Below are 22086 nucleotides of genomic sequence, written 5' to 3'. Positions count from 1 at the left end.
GGCTAGAGCATGCTTTGTACATTAGGTTAGAGCTTGGGTGGATTCTCAGAGGCTGCATGTTCTCTTTTCCAATGATGTCAGTCTCTGACGACTGGGTAAAATCCGTCTGCACAGATCCATCTCATGGACTTGAAGTAATGTTCCTATGAAAGTTTAGCTGTAAGCCAGAGGAAGACCCAGGTCTCTGCATCCTAAGGGCCAGGAGCCAGGCCCTGGTGAAGGCTGAATTCCTGTGTACAGCAACCCATAACCCCTCTTACCATGGCTTTATTGGAGTAGCCCCCACCCTGGAATTCAAGAATCCCATAGGAGTCTGTTGGGTAGCTCTGGGTGTGTTTGCTGACAGACCATTTCCCGGACTGTGCGTCCCCTTGCTTGGTGTCCTCTGCTGTTGAGCTGGGAGTCACACTCGGCAGCGGGGGGATGTGCTGGTTAGTGAGCTGACCACAGCAACATCTGAAAGAAGAGCAAAGCAGGCCATTTGGCAGCATTTCCTCCCTCCCATCCAACTAGTGAGTGTAAATTAGCCAGAGTGGACAAGCTGGGACCAACGAGGGCCCAGAGAATATCTTAGTCATTGGCTTAATCAGGGACAGAAGTGTCCCGTGAAGTGCCCATTTACCAAAGAGCAACACATCACTACTTATGTACTAGTCTGTTGGCAACACTTGAGATGGCTGTTCTTTCTCACTGGGTGACTGGTTGTCTCTCTAATATCTCAAGAACATTAACAGGAGCTGAGCCCTGCGAACATTGCTGAACATTTTGTACCAAGTACATTCACAGCCTTGGAACAGGCAAGCAGTGGCCTTCCAGAATTCTACACTGCTGCATGGTTCTTCTGGGTTCTGTGTTTGCTTGTTTGTTTCAGTGAAATCATTTTTTTTTTTCTGCTGGAGTCTCAGTGAATGCTGGGTTGTCCTGTCCTGGGCTGTCACTTTGGGAATCCTGATTTTTGGCATCTCTGCATTGCCCAGTCAACCTGTGACCCACTCTTCTTTCTACGCTTCCCTGAGCATGTCCCGTGGTCTTTCCAAGCATGTATGGGGAGTAGTTTATCCCTGTTATGGTTGGCTGCCACATAGTTTATGCCTGAACCACCAAAGCTTCGACTGCCCTGAGTGATGTCTTGGGACAAGTGGAGAGTTCTTTCTCCCTGCTCTCTGGTTGCTTCACCAGTGGTATGGGAGCTGATATTCAGTTACTTGCTTTCACTTCCTCTCTCTTTCCTCCCCTATCCCCTTTCATCCTTTTTCTTTCATTTCTTCCTCCCTTCTCTTTCTTTCTCCTTTCATTTCATTTTTTCTTCTCTCTTCTTCTTTCCCCTTCTGCCTTTCCCTCATTCCAACTTCTCCCTTCCCTGTCTCTCCTTCCTCGCTCCTTCCTCCCTCCATCCATCCCTCTCTCCCTCACTCCCTCGTTCTCTATGTAGAGAGTTGGTCTGGTACTGTTATACTGGCCCCCAAGATCTGGTTGCCCCCATCAAGGAGATCCTCACGTATACCAGCTTTTGTTGTATGAATCTTGTCCCCCAAATTTTCCCTGATTGGTTACTAAAGATGCCTAGAGCCTTGCCTGGGCTGAGGAGAGGGGGCAGAGCAAAGGTTCCTGGGTTTGTGTCTGAGGCAGGAAGGAGAAGGAGAGGGAAAAGAGGAAGGAAGGGGAAGTTGCCACGGGGTAGGTGGGTCATGAGCGATGGCCATAGGGGCTGGTCCAGGTAGAACATAGCAACTGATACCTCAGGGTTATTGACAAGGAAGTAGGCAAGCTAGCATGGAGGGTTGATGTCTACCCAGCTCTAGTGCTTTTAAGTTTATTATAAATATAAAGATTTGTGTCTTTTATTTTGGAAACTATGCGGTTCGAGTGAGGTAAAACCCTCAAAATAATATTTACCACCACATCCCTCCCCGCTTCTCTCCTCCCTCCCTTCTTCTTACTAAAGTCCATGTGAGTTTTAGGACTTGGTTCTCAATTGCTTTAACAAAGTCGCCCAAATTCAGGGAGATAATGTTAGTCAGACTTTTGTTCCTGTGACTTGGGGAATGAGAAGGAAAGATGTTTCTCATTATTTCAAAGACCTTTGTCCACCATGGCAGGGAGGAGGAGGAGGGACAGAGCCAGTCACCTTTGAGTGGCTGGGGTTCAAGTGAGGAGAGATTTTTGCAGGGTATGTGGGGCGGGGAAGGGGACAGGGAGCTTGAGGACGAGAGACACTGAGATTAGGCACCAAGCAAATCTGAAGCAGGTGATGCCCAATCATCGGTGCCCTCCTATACCAGTGACCCTGCCCACATGGCTTTCAGGAAGAGCCTGTGGGTAAGTCTCCCCAGCTCTTCGAGCTCAGCCTCAGCTTTTTCTCTCAGAGGAAAGGTTTCAGCTAAATCCTCTGATTTGCTCAAGTGTTTGGAAGGTTTCCTGTTTACCCTATAGCATGCGTTTCAGATAGGTTAGCGGAAGTTCTGACCATCTTGTGAACAGGGACCATAGTAATTTCACTCAACCACTGACATCTCTCACAGGGATACAGGTTCCTTTCTGTATAAATAAATTAGGGGATATCCTGAGACTGTCTAAAGATATTACTCACATCCGGCTAAGCGAGAGCTCACAAGAAACCTGCAAAGAAAAGTTCTCTACCAAGGCATTTGCTTTTTAACAGAGATACGCCAAGTGACTCTGTAAATGGCTCCTGTGGGGACAGAGTCTGGCATGCCCTTGCCTCCCTTCCCTTCCCCCACAGAGGCGAGAAGAGCAGTTGCCGAGACATGCTGGGCAAACCCCGGCACAGATCATGTCTCCACGATAGCATCTGACTTACCTGTTCGGGTCTTTTGTACTAGGAATCACGAAGATGCATTCCCTTTTGCAAAACGTCTTCTCTATCCATGCTTTCTGACCCTGGGAGGGAAAGGAATGAAAATTAGATGCCATAGGCCGTGTGAGGAAGAAATCACATGGGCTTGCAAGATTAGGAGGTAACAGTGTTTGCCACCATGCCTGATGACCTGAGTTCTACCTCCCTGGAACCCACATAGAAGGAGAGAACAGACTCCTGCAAGTTGTCCTCTGCTCTGCCCATGAACCATGATGCATGATTGAACATAATCAATCAATCAATCAATCAATATATCAATCAGTCAGTCAATGTAATTTTTTAAAATAACATGCTATTAATAGGAAGTTTTTTATGCCTGCAGTGAGTGTGTGTGTGTGTGTGTGTGTGTGTGTGTGTGTGTGTGTGTGTGTGTGTGTTTCAATGCTGTGGATCAAACCTATGCTTCACCCACGGTCTCCACAGCCGAGCTATAGCCTTGTCCTTGCCTGTGATAACTGAACAGTCATTTCAATGAAGGGGTTGCAAGAGTGGTGACCTGGAAACATGTATTTATGGTTCCCATTTGCCAAATTTAATTCATAGGCATCCAGTGGCTGAAGATATTCTTTGTACAAAGTTCTGTGCTGGGTGTTGTGGAGACGTTCCAAGGAAAGAGAGCAGGGGAAAAGTGTCCTTCGCCCTCTAAAAATAGCAGGTGATGGCTTGAGAAAACACAAGGAGGAGGGGAGGGGCAGCGTCAGGCTGCCTCCAGGCTACAAGGATTGAGAGAACTTCCTGTAGTGGCTTCACCAGTGTGGACAAGTCAGAAGCCTTTGTTCAAGTCAGACTGTACTTGGCAGAACAGCCTGACATGGAGGAGGAGGCTCTGAGCCATTATTCCCCTGCCTCACAGGGCTCCTCTTGTCTCCCACTGGGACACTATAGGTGGAGGCTCAGTAGATCCCTCTGGGAGCGGGTGCTGGGAGGGCTCTAGGAAAAGCCATCCAGGCTAGCTGGAGGAGAGTTAACAGTCCCTTTGTCCATGGGGCTTCATTCAGTGTGTGTGTGTGTGTGTGTGTGTGTGTGTGTGTGTGTGTGTGTGCGCGCGCGCGCACACACGTTATATTTGTGCCATTATATGCATGTGGACAACTTGAGTATCATGTATGAGTGTGTGCGCCTGTTGATACATGACCAGTGCCTGTGTGCATATGTATGTGTAGTGTGGTTTCTGGAGTGTGGTAATGGAGATATGTGGATTGTGTGTGTGTGTGTGTGTGTGTGTGTGTGTGTGTGTGTGTGTTATATTATATATATATAGATGTATGGTATGTGTGTGCTATATTATGTGGAATGTAATATATATATACATGTATATATATATATATATATATATATATATGTTATCTCTACATGGCTTAGCAAATATTTGCTCTGCATGAGAATCCTAAGTAAAAATCTTACAGCAGCATATCTCAACCTATGGGTGGATCTTGACCCCTTTGGAGTTGTATATCAGATATCCTGCAGGTCAGATATTCAGATTGTGATTCATAACAGTAGCAAAATCACAGTTGTAAAGCAGCAATGAAATAATTTGATGGTCACCACAACATGAGGAGCTGTATTAAAGGGTCACGGCATTAGGACGGTTGAGAACCATTATCTTAGAGAATCTATTTGAGAGAATAAGAGTCTTTGTTACCTGAGACTAGGTGTGAGTCTGGTGTCTAGAGGGACAGGCCTCAGTGAAGCCTTGATGTCCTCCTCCCCATACGTGGCATTGATTTTGAACTAGGGACTACCTGTCTTTTTAAAATTACCTCCCAGGACAGTTGTAGTGACAACCGAGGGCTAAGGTCACTTCAAGTCCTCTTGGTCAGAGTGTTTTATCATAACATAAAAGAAATCACTGCTCTATGTGCCTGCCTCTCTCTCTCTCTCTCTCTCTCTCTCTCTCTCTCTCTCTCTCTCTGTGTGTGTGTGTGTGTGTGTGTGTGTAGCACACACTGAAGATCAACCAGTTTCAAAGCCTTGCATAGGGTTGGCAAACACTCAACCACTGAGCTAAAGTCCCATGCATAAGTAGTTAAGTAGTTTAATGACTGCTTGACAGTGGTCCTCAACCTGAGGGTCTCCTCTGTCTTCTGTGGCATACCTGTATCTCTAAAAATATTTATATTATGATTCATAACAGTGGTAAAATTACAGTTATGAAGTAGCAACGAAAATAATTTTATGGCTGGGGGCCGCCACAACATGAGGAACTGTATTAAAGGATCGCAGCATTAGGAAGGTTGGGAACTGCCAGGCCTTGAGTGCTGTGCTGCTGGCCTTGGAAGCTGGTGCTTTTGTGACAAGAATGCATCCGCTCAGAGGTTGAAACACGGGCAAGTGAGTAGATGCTCCCTGTAGCCCAGACATCACAAGCAGATTGTTAGAGTTCAACTCAACAGTGAAGCGGACGGCACTGTCTGGGATGGGTGCTTCCCTTTGTCTGATATTTCTCACCTTGCAGAGAAGCTCACAGAGCACGCTCGTGTGTGATTATGAAAACAAGGTCACAGTGCTTTGGCTGTACACCACAGAATCCAGAAAATACACCGCCCAAACAAAACCTAAACTCCTGCAGTTAGGTAACTTTTTCAAAGAAATGCTTGGGGGACAGCTCTGATGCCGTTCTCTATGTCTCCTGTGAATGGATAAGTAAAGGGCTTATCCACAAGTTGTGGATAATCAGAACTGGACTTTCACCGTTGGATATAGCAGCACAAATATGGGAAATAGGGAAGAGCTGAATGAACTGGACCCAAAAATAAATTATCAGCACGAAGTAACAGTTTGTGATATGTCGAGTTATCTGAGAATAGGTGTGTCATCTGTCTATACACATGCATGAACATGGGACACACGTGCATACATCCATATGACATGATGAATATTTTATATATTGCTTAACATTACAAACTGCCCCAAGGCCTGGAGACTAAGACAAGTAGCTATCATCTCCCAGGCTGTGGGATCTGGGAGGTGGATGTGTATGTGTTTGGTGCTTCTGACTCCAGGTTTTTCAAAGCGATTCAGTCGAGCTGTAAGTGAGACTGTGCTGTCGTCTAAGGAAGAACCACTTTCTGACTCAGGAGATTTGACCCTCATTTCATCTCTTGCCATGTGATCCTCTCCATAGGCCTGCAACATGGCGGCTGAACTCATCAGAGTGAGTAAGCACAAGGCCTCTGTAACCTCTGAGGCCCGTCTTGTTACCTTCCCATAGTCTGCTCCTTAGAAGTAATTCATTCATCTCATTCCACTCAGAGGTGTCATATAACCATGACCCTGGGAGCCAGGCACCAGTGAACTCATGTGCCTACCATGCACACAATTCAGTCTTTGTGTGTCCACAGCATGCACATCCCTTGAAAGGGCCTAACAGCAACAACAGTCACACAATTATAACAAAAGATATACCCAGTGTTCAAATAATAGTTTCTAAATTCCAGCCTCCTCCAAGTCGGGGTTCCTTTAGAAACAACTGAAGTCAGGGCTGGAGCCTGTATCTCTCTCAGAAAGTAGGGAAATGTTTGCTTCCAACCTACAACTGCGTAAAAAAGAACATAGAAAACTACTTTGATGGACTCCCATTGGCTTTATCTGGGATTGAGTATGAAAACAGGGATCGCAATACAGAATTACAACCTTCAGCTTGAATGTACAGCCACGAGTCTACACCTGTATAGATGTGCACATTAAGGAAGTACACAGGAGTTGGGAAAGCTGTTTCTCCCAGTGGGGGTGTCTAATTCATAAAAGCAGATGGTATCAGGAAACCAGCTGAGCCTCTATCAATAAAAGACATGAAGGGTAGCAGTGAACCTGTCTGAAAACACAGGCCATCGACACTCCTTACTGGAAAGGATAAGTTGGGCAGTAGCGCCATTTGGTGAACATCTGAGAATGAGGGTGTACCACCAGCACCAGAAAGGTATAGCCCCCTGAGTCTGCTCAGGACACTGAGACAATCTGGAGGACAGACATCCTGCTTGTCACTGACCCATACCCTCCAAAGATGTCTAGCCAGTGGAAAGTGAGGGCAGTCTGAAATCAAGCAGAGGTTGAAAAGGCAGAATCGTGCCTGTCCAGGCCCTGCCTTGACAGTCCTCGGTAGTCCCACCATATAGGCCATGTCCCTTCTCCTGCCCTCAGGGGTGTGTGTGTGTGTGTGTGTGTGTGTGTGTGTGTGTGTGTCTGTGTGTCTGTGTGTGTGTACCTCACTCATTGATAAATTCATACAAAGAAATGTATTTAAAATAACTATTTGATTATCACTGTGTTATAACTCTTTGATGTTGTGAATTTTACTATTTATCGAAAGTAAAGCAATCCTGCACATTAATTGGATGAAGGTGCTTGTTTATTTTTCCATAATGAATTCTGTCCTTGCTGACTATTTGACACTGCATGATTCCGATCGTCTCGCACAGCTTTCAGAACTGATTGGTGTTTTAATTTTATAATTGTCAGTATTGAATATGGTGCCTCTCGAAAGCACACAGCGCAGAATATGTTTAGGGCCATTTCAGAAGTTGTTGGAAATGTTATCCCAATCCTAAGGCGAAACTCATTTGTTAACTTTTTTAAAATGAAACTCAGGTCAACAAATCAGGCAGCAGTTTTTAAAATCCGACACACTGGCACGTCCAAAGCTATACTAATTTGGTGTTTACATGCTGAGAGATGGCTAGGAATTAAATATCTTTGCTCTCCATAGCTAAATCACTGTAGATTTTCTTTTAAGAGCACTGCAGTTAACACAAGTACCAGGACTCCTCAGAGACCACAGCCTGAGTCTTTGTGTTTCAGGTGGCCATAGGGAGAGCTGCCCGGCCCAATGCCTGCCCGCCCTGTGCAGTGCGCTCAGGACCCAGGCGCTGTGGAACCAAGATACACCACACCCGTGAGCGCTGCCATGTGGGAATCATCCTGTGTTTGACTTTGAATTGATTCCTGGTCGCCCCAATTCAGAAGCCTTTGCTGCAGCTATGGTTTCCGGATCTCCAAATCGACACCCTCCTCTGCTTGGCTCACCATTCACAGTTGAAGGAGGTGGTGGCTCACACAATACTCAGGAGGCTGATGCAGGCGAATTGTTGAGAGTGTGAGCTATACAGCAAGACCCTTTCTGAACAAAGCAAGGGGCCAGAGAGATGGCTCCGTGGTTAAGAGAACCGGCTTTTCTTCTGGAGGCCCATGGGGTTCAATGCTCAGCGAGCAAACATCACAGTCATCTCTAACTCTAGTTCCAGGAGACCCTTCGCCCTCTTCTGGCCCATTCGGGCGTCAGGCACTGACATGATGTACAGACATACATTCAGGCAAAACACCCATACATATAAAATAATAAAATAAACAAAAAGCAACAACAACAAAATCAAAACGGCGCCTAACTCTACCCTTTCCATTGCTTTCAGGCCCCTCACAGTAAGAAAGACAAGAGCAGAGAGTGTCGGGGAGACGGCTCTAGGGGTAGCCTAAGTCTGAATCCAGCACGCGTGTAAAGAGATGAGCAAGGCCCTGAGTTTGTAAGTCTAGTACTGCAAGGACAGGGGGAGCCTGAGCATTCCCCGGCCGGCCAGCCTAAGTGACACTGCGAGCTTCCAGTTCAGTGAGAACCTGCTCAAGGCGACGGAGAGCATGGGAAAGACACCAATGCCCTGCTCTGACCTGCTCACACTGGACTTCCGTTATAGTCCCACGAGGTGGATAAAGAAGCTGGGCCAGCGGAAGGGGATGGCAACCCCATAGAAGGACCAACAGAGTCGACTAACCGGGACTTCTGGGAGCTCTCAGAGACTGAGCCACCAACCAAAGAACACACGGACAGGCTGGAACAAGAGCCTGGGCACATATGTAGCAGATGTGCAGCTCGGTCTCCATGTGGGCCACCAAGCAGCTGGAGCAGGGGCTCTCCCTAAAGCTGTAGTCTGACTGTGGTATCTATCCATTCCCCAACAGGAACGGATGCGGGAGACGAGATGCCTAATCTGGCAAAGATGGGGGATACGGAATGTTTTTCTTACCCTTGCTTCACTCAGAATACAGGCTTCTCTCCTCATGAGTACTAGCACGTGGGTCCTGGGCAAGCAGAGGGAAGGGTGTGAGGAAGAGGGGGCTGATGAGTAATGGGGTCTGGTATTTACGTTCTGTAGAATGATCTGTGAATGTGACCAAGGTGTCCTGTGTAAGATAAGAATCTGCGTTCTCTAGGGTTTTATTGCAGCTTTATAGTAAAAGGGTGGGGTGAGGAGGTAGGGACAGTGTCAGATCCTGGAGACGTTTGGCCATGAGAAGAGCTGAGAAGTGGGCGTTCTAGAGGATGAGAGGTTACAAGGTATGCCAACCACTTGACCTTCATGTCTATACCTGACGGAGGGTGGCCCAATAAGGAGGGTAGGAGGAAGCAGGCACACTCTTGAGACGCCTAGGGCAGGGAGTAGGGTGACTTGGGTGGACTCTAAAGGCAGGGTGTAACTCTACTCTGGCAGAAACGGGAGAAGTGGCTTCCAGGCATAAACACTGGCTTTCTGCTGCATGAGTCTGTTTACGCAATGGCCGCTTTTTGGGCCAAAATTAACAGCAAAGTCCACAGTGAAACGACTGATTGGTGGACCAGTTTAGCCAGGATAAACCACTCACTTCATGTGTATATTTAGAGCAGACAACTCAAAACTCTCACCCACGGCTGCTCGTCCCACACAGGGGCTTAGCCGGACTCTCACATACAAGGCTCAGCTAGCTGCCATTAGCACTTAAGAGGTCTACACTCTGGTTTCTCCTTATATCCCACAGAAGGCAAGGTGACTGACTGGTGTCCCTGCACACTGCAGGTGACTGTGGGGTCCCACTATGGAACCCCCAGGAGGGTACCTGGGGCAGCAACAACTTGCTAGGGAAACTGTCCATTGCAGAAAGTCAGACAGGTTCCACAGCCAAAGAACTTTGTGTGCACAGGGGATTAAAACCCACAGTCATCCCTTCCTGCTCCGCCCTCTGCTTCAGGGGAGGCCCTGGCCTAGAGCCAACAGGCCTTTCTGGCTCTGCGTCTCAAGTTAGACACAGCCTCTCTGTCCCTGTGGTGAAGCACTTTCTAACACTTAACAACACTCCCCAAGCTTCTCCCAAAAAATGAAGGAGAAGCTGCCCCTTGTCTGTGAGCTCAAAGCTGGTGCCAGACGCAAGTGTCATGGTGCCTTGGAGGCTTAGCTAGACAACTGCATGAAGACCTTATTTCTGGTGCTTGGGCCTCAAAATCCCCCCAGAGGCATAGGGCTAGCTTATGTGAAATGTCAGGAGTTGTCCCAGCCCATCCCTCCCAGTGAAGGACTCACACTGTCCTTGCCAGGGGACATTGCTGGGCACATTTAGAAATCATCCTCCAATTAGGAAGCCCTGGGAAAAAGAGTGATCTTTAAGCCAGGGGGAGGGCTAGCTATCTTCCTCAATAATGTGGACTGATAGGTTGTCTGTCTATGGTGAGTCTCCTCCCACCCACACCTAGACAGTCCATCCCAGTTAAACTCAGTGTGCTACACACAGAGAGACTGGAAGGGGGACTAGTTGGAGGAAAGAGGGAGTTAGTAAGAGATGGAGGGAATAAAAGAAGGTAACAAGTGAAATACAGTGTGTGTATATGTGAAATTGTCAAAATATGAATACATTGAGGTATAAACCACAAGCCCTAAAATTTGCTTTAAAGCTTGTAGTTCAGTGCTTTTGGTCCACTTCAGGGATTGTATGACCATTAGCGCCATTTACATCCAAATCATCTTCATGACGCCTATCAAGTAGTCATGCGGGCTGACAAGATGCTTCAGCAGGTAAGGTACTTGCCACCCAGCCTTGGGGTCTGAATTCAGTCTCCAAAATCCATGCAGGAGAGAGAGCAGGCTTCTACAAACTGTCCTCTGCCTGTACACCTGCACTGTGGTACACACACACACACACACACACACACAGACACACACACTCATGAAAACACATGTACATACACACAGAGGTACACACATACACACACACACACACACGACACACACACTCATGAAAACACATGTACATACACACAGAGGTACACACATACACATACACACATACACACACACAGACACACACACTCATGAAAACACATGTACATACACACAGAGGTACACACATACACATACACACACACACGCACAGAGGCACACACGCTCATGAAAACACATGTACATACACACAGAGGTACACACATACACATACACACACATGCACACACAAGATGTAATAATAATATTAGAAACACTCATGTACCTATTAGTGCTACTTCCTATGCCACCCCACTGGCAGCAACTAACGCCCCTGTCATGTCTATGGGTATCATGGAGGAGTAGAATCATGTGGTCCTCCATGCCTGCTTCCTCGCCCGTAGTGTGAAGTTTTTCAAGTTCATCCACTTCCCAGCCCACGTCAGCGCTGAATTCCTTTTCAGGTGTCAGAAACAGCACAAGAACTATGCTAACAGCCACAGAACCATGACTGTGTGAGCGCTTTCCACTTTTCCACCATTGTGAACAGTGCTGCCAAACACCATTATCTTTAAAGGAGCTTTTGATTACCACCAGGGGAAAATCCACTCGTTTGTTAGCAGGCAGTGCATAATTTCCCTCTAAGTTCTTCATTGTTTGTATCGCAATTTTAATTTCTAAAAGTAAACATGGTTTATATTAAAGGGAAGAAAAAGTCTGTCCCCTGCGCCACCCAGTCAAGATGAGGACATTTCCATACCTCACGTCTCCCCAGCATCAGCACGTTCTGGGTGGGCTCCCATCACACCCTGGGCATGTAGGCAGCATCACTGATACCTAAGGAATGTTACTGGTTGCCATGCCAAATTCAGCTTCCCACCACTGTGACGAAATACCCAAGGGAATCCAGGTAAAGGAGGAAAGACACTTCCCAGCAGATGTCCTTCCTACACAGGGGGTGGGACTCCTGGGAATAATCATCATCGGGACAACGTAAGGAAACTGAAATAGCTCCCATTGCTGGCTGGATGACGAAAGGGAGAGCTGTCGCTGGCAGAGAGATTCTTCAAAACTCAGCACAGAATTAGCATTCTGAAAAGGAGCCACGAGGAAGAAGCAATCCAGTGTCCAGCGGTGGTTACATTGATGCACAGGATGTGGGCATTCACACAGTAGAATATGATCCATCATTTAAAAAGAAAGAAATTCAGATGTGGTGGCTGGCCGATGGCATTATGCTAAGTGAGTGAAGCCAGGACAAATAAGAAGGACAGATTCCATATGACTCCATATGCATGAGGTTCCTACAGCTGCCACACACACAGAGATTGCTATAGTGGTTGCCAAGGGTGCAGGGAGGGGAAATGTGGAGTTATTTAACAGGGCAGAGTTTCAGCTCTGCAAGATGAAAATAATTGAAATTGGCTGTTCCAAAGTATGGGTGTAGTTTCTGCCACCATAGGTGGAATGAGACGGAGTCGGAAAGACAGACAACACATTTGCTATCCATGCACCTTAGTGTGTATATAGATATATATGGGACAGGACTACTGGGAGCTAATAGGGAGAAAGGGTATGGGGTAAATATTCAAAGTTCATGATAAACTTAAAAGAAATTGCCTTTATTACAGCCATTATTGCATTGAATAAATACATAACATTAATTTTATTTCACTTGCATTGGTGTTTTGCCTGCACATAGGTCTATATGAGGATATTGAATCCCCCCAAACTGGAATTATAGACAGTTATGAGCTGCCATGTGGGTGCTGGGAATTGAACCCAGGTCCTCTGGAAGACCAGACAGTGCTCTTAATCTGAGCCTTCTCTCCAGTCACCCCCCCAATAACTTTAGTAAATGTCTATAGCTTTGAGCACGACACAAGATGTGTGTATGATACATAAGGAAGTACACTGTTCGGTATCACAACCAAAAAAATATAAGAAAATAAAAGAAGGTTAAGAAAAGTAACTTACATTTTGTGAATTTTACAACAACTGAAAATTAAGCAGACTTGGCGGTGCTGATCTGTGGGCCGCGCTGAGAGCCAGGGCCTAGGAATGTGCATTTTAATACACTACTCCGAGAGGAAGCCAGGTCAGTGTGAGTTATACTACAGTGAGTGAACACTGCCTAGCTGGGGGTCGTTTTCATTCTCCAGGAACTGCAAGTTCATGTGTTGGGGACAGGTCAGAGAGGCCAGTAGTGTGGAGCAGCAGCAGGATGGGGACAGTACACTGGTTGGTTTATGTCAGTTTGACACAAAACTAGACCTACACTGGAAGAAGGAATCTTCATGAGAAGATGTGGTTTTGCCAGGTAAGCGAATCTGAGGGTTCTGTTTTGATTAATGACTAATGTGGGAGGGCTCAGCTCACAGTGGGCAGTCCCGCCCCTAGGAAATAACCCTGGGTTATTAAAGAAAGCAGGCTAAGCAAGCCATGTGGAGCAAACCAGTCCAGAGCACATCCCCATGGCTTCTGCCTCAGTTCTTACCTCCAGGTTCCTGCCCTAACCACCCTTCACAATAGAATTGATTGGGACCCCTTTCCCCCCCAATTTTCTTTTGTTCATAGTGTTTTATCAGAGCAATAGGAGCCCTTACTAAGGTAGGGATTTGTACCAGGTCATGGGGAATCCCTACCGCAGACCTGGTCCCCTAGTTTTGGAAGATTATGGCGGCATTTGAACTTTGGGCTAGAAAAGCTGTGAAATATTTAGAGCTCAGTGGCTGTTCTTGGGAGTTTGGAAGTTAAGAGTGCTGAGAGAAGTGCAGAGGATGGAATTCTGGCTTAGAAGGTTTTAGAGCTAAATAAAGACTCTTTTGGGACCATTCGATATTCTGAACTAAGAATTTTGTGTCTGGGCAACTGGCACTGAAGAGCCAGTATGGGTAAGAAGAGGCCAGAATTATTAAAGATTATAAATCTGGGACTATTTCCTCAGAGTCATCATACAGAAGCTGTGATCCAGAGTGGACAAAGCTGCAGCTCATGTTGGCAGCCAAACTTGGTAATGTGTGAGAATTTCCCAAGTGGTACTGGTGTGGAAAGCAAGAACAGGTTATGAGGAATGACTGAGGCTTGGCCCCCATCACAGACCATGAGGAACCACTGGAGAAGGTGCAGACTCAGTCGCAGTTGAAGCTCCAATACTGAAGGGGTCATGGGAAGAGAGTGAGGTCTGGCCTCATGTCACAAGGTTAGAGTCCTTCAGGAGAGGCTATTGGTAAAGACACCGTTCAATTACAGTACAGATTCCAACGTTTTGGAGATGCCGGTACCGTAGATGACACCAAGGACAGCAGCAGCCATGGAGGGATGCCCACCTGAGCCCACCAGACAAGTTGTGTGTGGCAGAGGGCAGAGCTGGAGAAGTGCCACTATCAAGGCTTTTGGAGCCCACAGGACGATGATGAGTACTTTCCAGATGTCAAGTGCTGAACTTTTTACACTATTGTACATCGGTTTTGGTTTGATTTGATTATGACCGTGCCCCTATTCTTCCCTCTTGGAGTATAAAATTATGTAACTTATTATTTTTTATTGTATGAGATCCCACAGACTTTGGACTTTTAGAGAGACTTTGTAATTTTAGAGAGGCTTTGAACTTTGGAAGAGACATTGAATGTTTTAAAGAGACTGGACTTTTTTATTTGTATTGGTTTGGGGGGACAGGGTAGAAACTGAACTTTTAAAGTGTTTGGATTTCTAAAGATTGTGGGACTTTTAAAAGTTGGAATGTTTTATATTATAGTATTATTAATGTGAGATCTTAGGGATGAATAAGAAAGAAAGGTTTATAGTGACAGTGACGCATTGTGTGTCAAATTGACAAGGAATATATTTTGCTGGCTGGCTTTTGTCAACTTGACACAAACTAGATATATCTGGGAAAAGAAAACCTCAGTTGAGGAAATGCCTCCATAAAATTGACCTATACATACTGTGTTTCTTAAGGATTAATATGGGAGAGCTCTGCCTACTGTGGGCCATCCCATCTTTGGGCAGGTGGTCCTAAATTGTATAAGAAAGGAGACTGAGACAGTCATGGGGAGCAAGCCAGAAAGCAGCATCCCTCCATGGCTTCTGCTTCAATTTCTGCCTCTGGGTTCCTGCCCTGCTATAGCTCCTGTTTTGGCTTCCATCAGTGATGTGTAGGCCAAATAAACCCTTTCCTCCCCTAATTGTTTTTGGTAATTGGTCCTTACTACAGCAATAGAAAGCAAACTACAGTGATAAATGCAGGGGAAGAAATCTTTGCTTGCTCACTGGGAGGTTGAACGAGGTGCTTTTTATTGTTCATTTTGAGACATGCCAGCCAGGCTGGCCTCATACTTGCTCCATAGCCTTGGTGACTTTGAACTCGTGGCTTTCACTTTTGGGAGCTGCAGTTGCAGACCTGTATCATTGTATTTGGCCAATATGGCAACTTAGATAGCAAAACAACCCAAGACAACGTTCAGACTCAAGGCAGCCTGTGGAGATTACATGGGTCTATTTTGTAGAAACAAAATCAGTGCTGATTCCCAAGTTCAAAAGAGGTTTCAGTGCATAAATGGACTGTGAATCTTTGGGAAGCAAAAAGAATAAGATTGGAGAACTCATGTTTCCCAGTTTCAGCCGGATCTCACAACAGTGTGAAGCTCACCCAGACCAACAAAAGAGGATTTCAAATTCAGAAAGAGCAGTAGGGACCTCTGAACCCATTCCTTCTTGCTTGCCTTCCAGTCACCCCACCCACTCTGCTACCCCAGAACTATGTGAATTCCTGATAACTATATCCTTAGAGATCTTCAGAGCCAGCCATACCACGTACCAAGATGCCTGTTGCCTGGTAGTGTCCTATGTCCCTGAATCCAGATAAGAACCTTCAGCTTGGCCTCTACCCTACTTACCTCCACCAGAAGATGGCATGGTATCCTGTTCCACACTTCCAGGAAGCACCATTCACCATAACCCCAGCCTCTACCACGCAAAGACCACTAACGAGCCTTCCACACACTTCTGACAATTGACAGCAAGAGTCTTCTAAGCTTGCTGGGTGGCGGTGCACTCCTAACATTTGGGAGGCAGAGGCAGGTGGAGTTAGAAGTCATCCTGGTCTACAGAGCAAGTTCTAGGATATCTAGGGCTACACAGAGAAACCCTGTCCCAAAACACGTGCACATGTGTCCATGTACACACACACACACACACACACACACACACACACACACACACACACAAACCTTCTAAGCCTATTGGGGTTGCTCCAGGCTCAGAAGTTGTGCATAGGCTAGCTAAGTTAAGATCACTTCTGAGTCCTCTCTCACATCATCGATACAGACTTGCTCCAAGACTGAACCCCAAGTGCCATTCATCTGGTCCACCACCTGACAAGCTTGCACAACAGCAAACAAAGATCCAAGTCTCTGCTCAACAAGGCAAGACCAAATATCCATACCAAGAAACACCACCATCGATCTAACTCCAGATGCCTAGAGTCCATCACAAAAACATAAACAACACGAATAACCAAAACAATGTGTCTCTTCCAGGAATTAAACACCCCATCGTAATGCTTCCTTGGCCGTGCACATCTAAATGATACCAAAGCATGAACGACAACAGAAAATAGATGATCCCATTAAGTTAGAAATGTGTGCAGAGCTGCATCAAAGCTGCATCCGTAGAGTGGGAGGAAACATACACAAATGGTCTCTCTGGTTAGGGTCGATACCTAGATCGTGCGACTGTGTCTCGTCTCTCAAAAACAGAAAGTTGGAACTGACCCGAAACCATCCCTGCCAGCTAACTTTCACAGTACTAGGAGGTGCTGGCCGTGCAGTGTGGGAGAAAAGACTGGCTTTACCCAATGCTAGACTAAACTACGGTATGGACCTGCCGAGCCAGACGTGCTCACTGGTGCGATAGTAGCCTGAGATTCTGCGGACAGCCAACTGCTGTCGTCAGGATTGAGGCCTCTGCCCAGGGAGGAAATTCATGCCTGGTACTGTACATTCGCTCAAGGGTCAATGGCTCAGGTAGCCAGAGGGCCCAAGGGGGAAACTACTACTGTTGTTTTGCTATATGAACATGCAAAAACATAAATATGTATATATGTTTATGTTTATACTCATACATCAATGCTAACCTCAACCTTGGCCAGAGAAGCCACTTTCTGTGGGGGCAGCAATACAGTCTCATAACTGGTCCAAGTGCTGAGAATAAGAGATTGCCGGATTGCCCAGCCCTGAGTGGGACATGCCTGCTGATATGGAAAGAACTAGAACTGATTTGTTGAGCACTGCAGAAACATGGGAGAGCACTTGTGTCTGGTCTCAGCGGGAGGATAAACCACCACACAGCCGTTTACCATGATCATGTGTGCCTCAGAGTCTGCAAGATTCCAAAGACCTAGTACAGAATCGTGACATGAAGTATCTCAAAATAAGTTTTCGGCATTGATGGCATGTTTGCTGAGTTCAAAACCTCTAGAATTGAGGTTGATTTCATTTATTCATTGTTTCGTAAGTGGCTTTATTCCATTTACAATCACAGTAGCAGCTCATGCATGCTATTCCGATGTGTCCTTAGCTGAACTTGCCTTTTATCCCCTCGAGACAGTCTCACTATATAGTTCAGATGATGATGATGACCCTGACCCAGCCTTTCAAGTTTTGGCATCACAGGTGTGTGCCACCATCCCATGCAGGTTACTTCCTTTCTAATGGAAGTTTCTAGACATTAATGTCTTTAGGTTGCAGAAGATATTGGTGGATAGGGACCCACTTGCTCCTAGCTAGGGGCTTCCAGACCCAGGCCCAGACTCCGATGCCAATCTCTCTCTCTCTCTCTCTCTCTCTCTCTCTCTCTCTCTCTCTCTCTCTCTCTGTCCTCTACCTTTTCCTGTCTTTGTCTCTATCTGTCTGTCTGTCTATCTATCTATCTATCTATCTATATATATATATATATATATATATATCTTTCTGTCTTTGTCCCCCCCCCACCTCTCTCTCTCCAGAATATCTTGAAAAAAAATATTCAGTCAAAGCAAAAAAGAAAATTTTCAAAACCATCTAATGCCTGGTCCCCCAAGTAAGAGACTTTTAGCTTGTTGTAAAATCTATTTCTACTCAGTTCAGCCTGTGGGTGATAGATGAGCTCAAATGTCTGGGGGGCCACTCCATTTCTTGCACCGTTCATGAACTTAGAAATTAGAAAGAGTCAAATCAAACTCTAGGCTTCTAGAAAGTAACCAAGCAAACAATTATAGCAAACACGCGTGACATGAATTGACATTTCCAGTGACATTTTCTGGGGTCTAAAATAAGCTGCAGAGAGTGGCCAACTTACGCTACAAATATAACTGCAAATGCCATACAATACCCTGCCAGAGACAAGCCTTCCCCAGTCAACCATCTTCCTCCTATGGAGAGGCCAGGCCTTATTCCTGTGGCTGTACTGAGTTCAGACAGAGCTCAAGTCTCTCCTCTCTTCCAACCTCCATTCTCGTAAGCACAGGTCCGCTCTACACTCAGTATCCCTCTCCCTGCCATTTAGGTAGATTGCTATGGTTTAAAAACATGTATATTTTGGTTTAAATTTTTTTATCAAAACTTACAGGAGGAAAAAAAAATGGTGAGACTTACAAAGGTCCAAATAAGCAGGTGTTGCCAAGGCCTCATCCTAAAACGACAATTGATAATGTTTGCACCTGCTTGCCCCTGCCTTTTCTCTACAAATAGATTATATGTGGTTAGGCACAGGCAGCCCAAATCTCAAATCGATGACTGTTCTGCACAAGGCTATCGTACCGTTTTCTCTGCCATTTAAAGTGTCTTGTGATATTTCCTAGGCATAGACCATGATTATGTGGCCGTCCATCCTCTGTCCCCTGATGACCCTGTGGTACACCTGCTGGGTGAATGTCCTCATACCTCAGATCATTTTCTCCATGCAGGATTGCTGGCCCTGGCACACGCTGTTGAACTTGTTTAGAGTCCTGACCACACTTCTGTCATGAGGTTATCAATAAGGGGGAATAAAGCCTCCATTCAGGTTTCCCTTGAGTACAATAAACTTTAGTGGTTCAACATTGAAGCCTTTGAAGTACACACTCCCACTCTGAACTTCTGTGTTTTGGAGATTTTAAACAAGATGTCTGTTTCCCCCAAAGAAAGAGATGGAGGTAAGATATTAGAAAAGGGAGATGCCGCCCAACTTTGAAGCTGCGGTTTCCCACTTGCTTAGTGAAGCTTCCCCCAGGGAAGCTCCGAGTGTTGAGCCATTCCTCAATCCTACAGACCTCTGTCAATCAACCCATCGGCTGAGCCTGGGTCTAGTACCCAGTCCCAGGGCCCGGAGGCCACCTATGCAGAGAGGATCCAGGGGCTGAATAGAGCCGAACTCTGTCACTGAGCTTACCTTCCTCAGCTGGGGAACAAGCGGGAAGGGTGTAGCCTAGACTCCTTCAGCCTCCTCCTTGGCCCAGGCAGGAAACTGGGTGAGGGGGGCTCACTCTTTAAGAGGAGCATCCCACATGAAGAGCATGTAAGTGCCTGCCCGGTCCTCGTGACCCCTGTGACTCATGACCAGGCTGCTCAGCGTGGTATGCACAAAAAGCCAGCTCCCTTTGAAGTGGTCCCCACCTCCCCTGCCCCAGCCAGGCCTTCGGTGCTGCAAATGTCAGCCCACTTTGCATAATTGAGACAATTGGGCATAATCACTCTTTCAGAAGCCCCACGTCAGGCAGCTAATGCCCCAGCCCACATGAGCCAGGAAGAGGAGCCACATGCTTCTAATTACTGCCGAGCCTTTTCAAGTTGGTCAGAGTTGGGCCAGAAGCTTCGATGAATCCAACAGCAAAGGCCGGGTGAGGCCCACATGACTTTCAGGCCCACGTGAAGCTTCTAATCCCTTTCTGTCTCCACTCCACCAGCGATCTGCCTGACCGGGGTCACAGTGGCCACCACAGTGAAAGCTTTGGGGATTTGCTGTAACAACAGGCCTGCAGATGTGTCCCAGCCTCCGGTGTGCTTTCTCTGCCTGCTAGAAGGAAAGTCCAGAAAGGCTCCTTGATTCGTACTCCCCTTGGGCTGCTCTTCACCACAAGTCTGTTAGGTTCCTGGGAGCAGACTCCTTTCTGCTTTACTAGGGGCTTGTGTACTTGCAGACAGCTGGGATGCCTGGACAGGTTCCCATCTGCAGATGGGGACACCGAGGGTAGGGAGCGGCTCACTTGCCCAGAGAGTGCATGAACTGGAGCAGGTGGAGCAGCGCACTTCTGTTCATTTACTGAAGAACCCTGAGGGTGGGATGCAGTCTGGACTTGGAGACATTCCTATAGCCAGCAGGCTGCAGAAGACCGTGGCAGGAGTCTGGCAGGTATCCTGGAGCGCAGGGTGTCTAAATTCCCCCCCAAGAGGATGCAGCTGGGGACAGCCCAGCCAGGCCAGGTACTAGAGAGAGTCTGCCCTGTCCTTAGTTCTTCCAGCTCTGGGTTCCAGGAGCTGAACTCAGTTGTGGGCACACGTACACGCATTTGTATGACGTTAAAGTGTTTTGTGAGCTCAAAATTAATTTTCAATTCAAATTTGGAAACACGGGGACTTAACACCCATAATGCTACATACATCCTTGGTCCCTTCATTCTGAAGGTCTCACTCCTAATGATGTTCACACAGAAATGCTTGGCCCGCTTTTGATTTTCAATATATACACAGGTCTCGATCCTTTCCTTCACACCCCCTTCCTGCTCTCCTCTTGGATTTACCAGTTCCTCCTTTTCTGGAAATTTCCCCATCTCTATGCATAGCTTCGCAGTGTGACTTTGGGTGACTGAATGGAGGTTGCTGGCTCTGGTCCCCTCTCAATGACTCTCAGGGAAGTTAATGGAGCCAGCCTCTTGACGAGTCTTAGGTAGCTCTCTGTCTTTTTTTTTTTTTTTTTTTTTGGTTCTTTTTTTCGGAGCTGGGGACCGAACCCAGGGCCTTGCGCTTCCTAGGTAAGCGCTCTACCACTGAGCTACATCCCCAGCCCCGGTAGCTCTCTGTCTTACAAACCACACTGCAACCCAAAACCACTCCATGAGTCTTTTTATATTTACCAGCAATCTTCAAGTTAGGCTCCTAGAAGTGGGGCTTCTAGAAATGAGTAACTACAGGCAAATGGATGTGAATGCCCCACTGCACAGAGTTTGCCGCCCACCAACGTTCCTGAGGGCTCGCCTTCCTCATCAACAGAGGACAATGCTTAACTTCAGACTGACTTTTGCAGATCTCTTTGAGAATGGGATGGGGCAGCATTTGGGATGTTAATTAATTTAAAAAAAAGGAATGATGTTTCCATATAGTTTATAGTTTTTCTTCTTCATCTGGCTTTTCTATCACAAAACTGACCTCGTAGGGAAAACGGAGAAGAAGCACCAAGGAAGGGGGTGGGGCTTCTGCCCTTCTTTACACATTTAGCAGAACTTACCAATGACTTTATCCATCCAGGCCAGTAATTTTCTGGGCAGAAATCCTTAAAATCACTGTGTTTGCTTTTATATACGTTTAAATAATTTTATTTATTTATTTATTTATTATTCCAAGGACTTTTTCCCCATTTCATTTAGTTTCTTGTTAATTTGTTGTTTATCTTTCACGTTCCTGTTCCTTTCGTTTCTCCTTGCTCATCTGTCTGTCTCTAGGTTTGTCAGTTATGGCCCCCAGCTCACAGTACCAGCTGACCGGCAGCCATTTCTCCCATGACTTTTTCTGTTCTCCGCGTATTAATACAGCATTGACTTTCCCTCAATTGAGAGCAATGTGGCTGTTTTGTTGCTGTTGCTGTTTTGTTCCCTAGCTTTCTACAGTTGAAGATTAGGTCACTCGCTGTTTACAGTTCATATTAACTGTATAAGCTCTAGACGTGTTGCGACGCCTACCACGAAGGCATTAAGCCTGCTTCCGTCTTTCCTACGAATGCTCACAGCAGCAAACTTCCCACTGGACAGTTCTTGAACTGCATCCTTCCAGGACTGACGTTTAACTTTTGTTCATTTAAATTTTTCTCTATTTTTCCCCCTCAAAACTTCTTTCGCCCACTGCGTACACATGGCTATATTATATTGATGTCCACATACATCTCTGTGAATTTCTCAAATCACTATTATGTATCCCAGTGCGATTTCACCGTGTGTGGAGAATATAATCTGCGTGATCCAAGGCCTTTTCCCATCTGTCG

At 46.4% G+C, this 22086-nt stretch overlaps 1 protein-coding gene across 3 annotated transcripts in view; it reads right to left on the bottom strand.

Moving 5' to 3' along the window:
* Trpm1 (transient receptor potential cation channel, subfamily M, member 1) overlaps positions 1–22086 on the bottom strand; it is a 116534-nt gene that overhangs the window by 63468 nt on the left and 30980 nt on the right. For 2 of the 3 annotated variants that reach the window (NM_001037734.1, NM_001037733.1), the window contains 2 exon segments: positions 261–456; positions 2822–2901. In NM_001037734.1, the coding sequence (NP_001032823.1) occupies positions 261–456; positions 2822–2901 (276 nt within the window). 3 annotated transcript variants of the gene reach the window in all.

Source organism: Rattus norvegicus, chromosome 1 (genome assembly GCF_036323735.1).
Source record: "Rattus norvegicus strain BN/NHsdMcwi chromosome 1, GRCr8, whole genome shotgun sequence".
NCBI lineage: Eukaryota > Metazoa > Chordata > Mammalia > Rodentia > Muridae > Rattus > Rattus norvegicus.
Note: the sequence above shows the minus strand (reverse complement) of the source record. Positions and strands in the feature narration are given on the sequence as shown.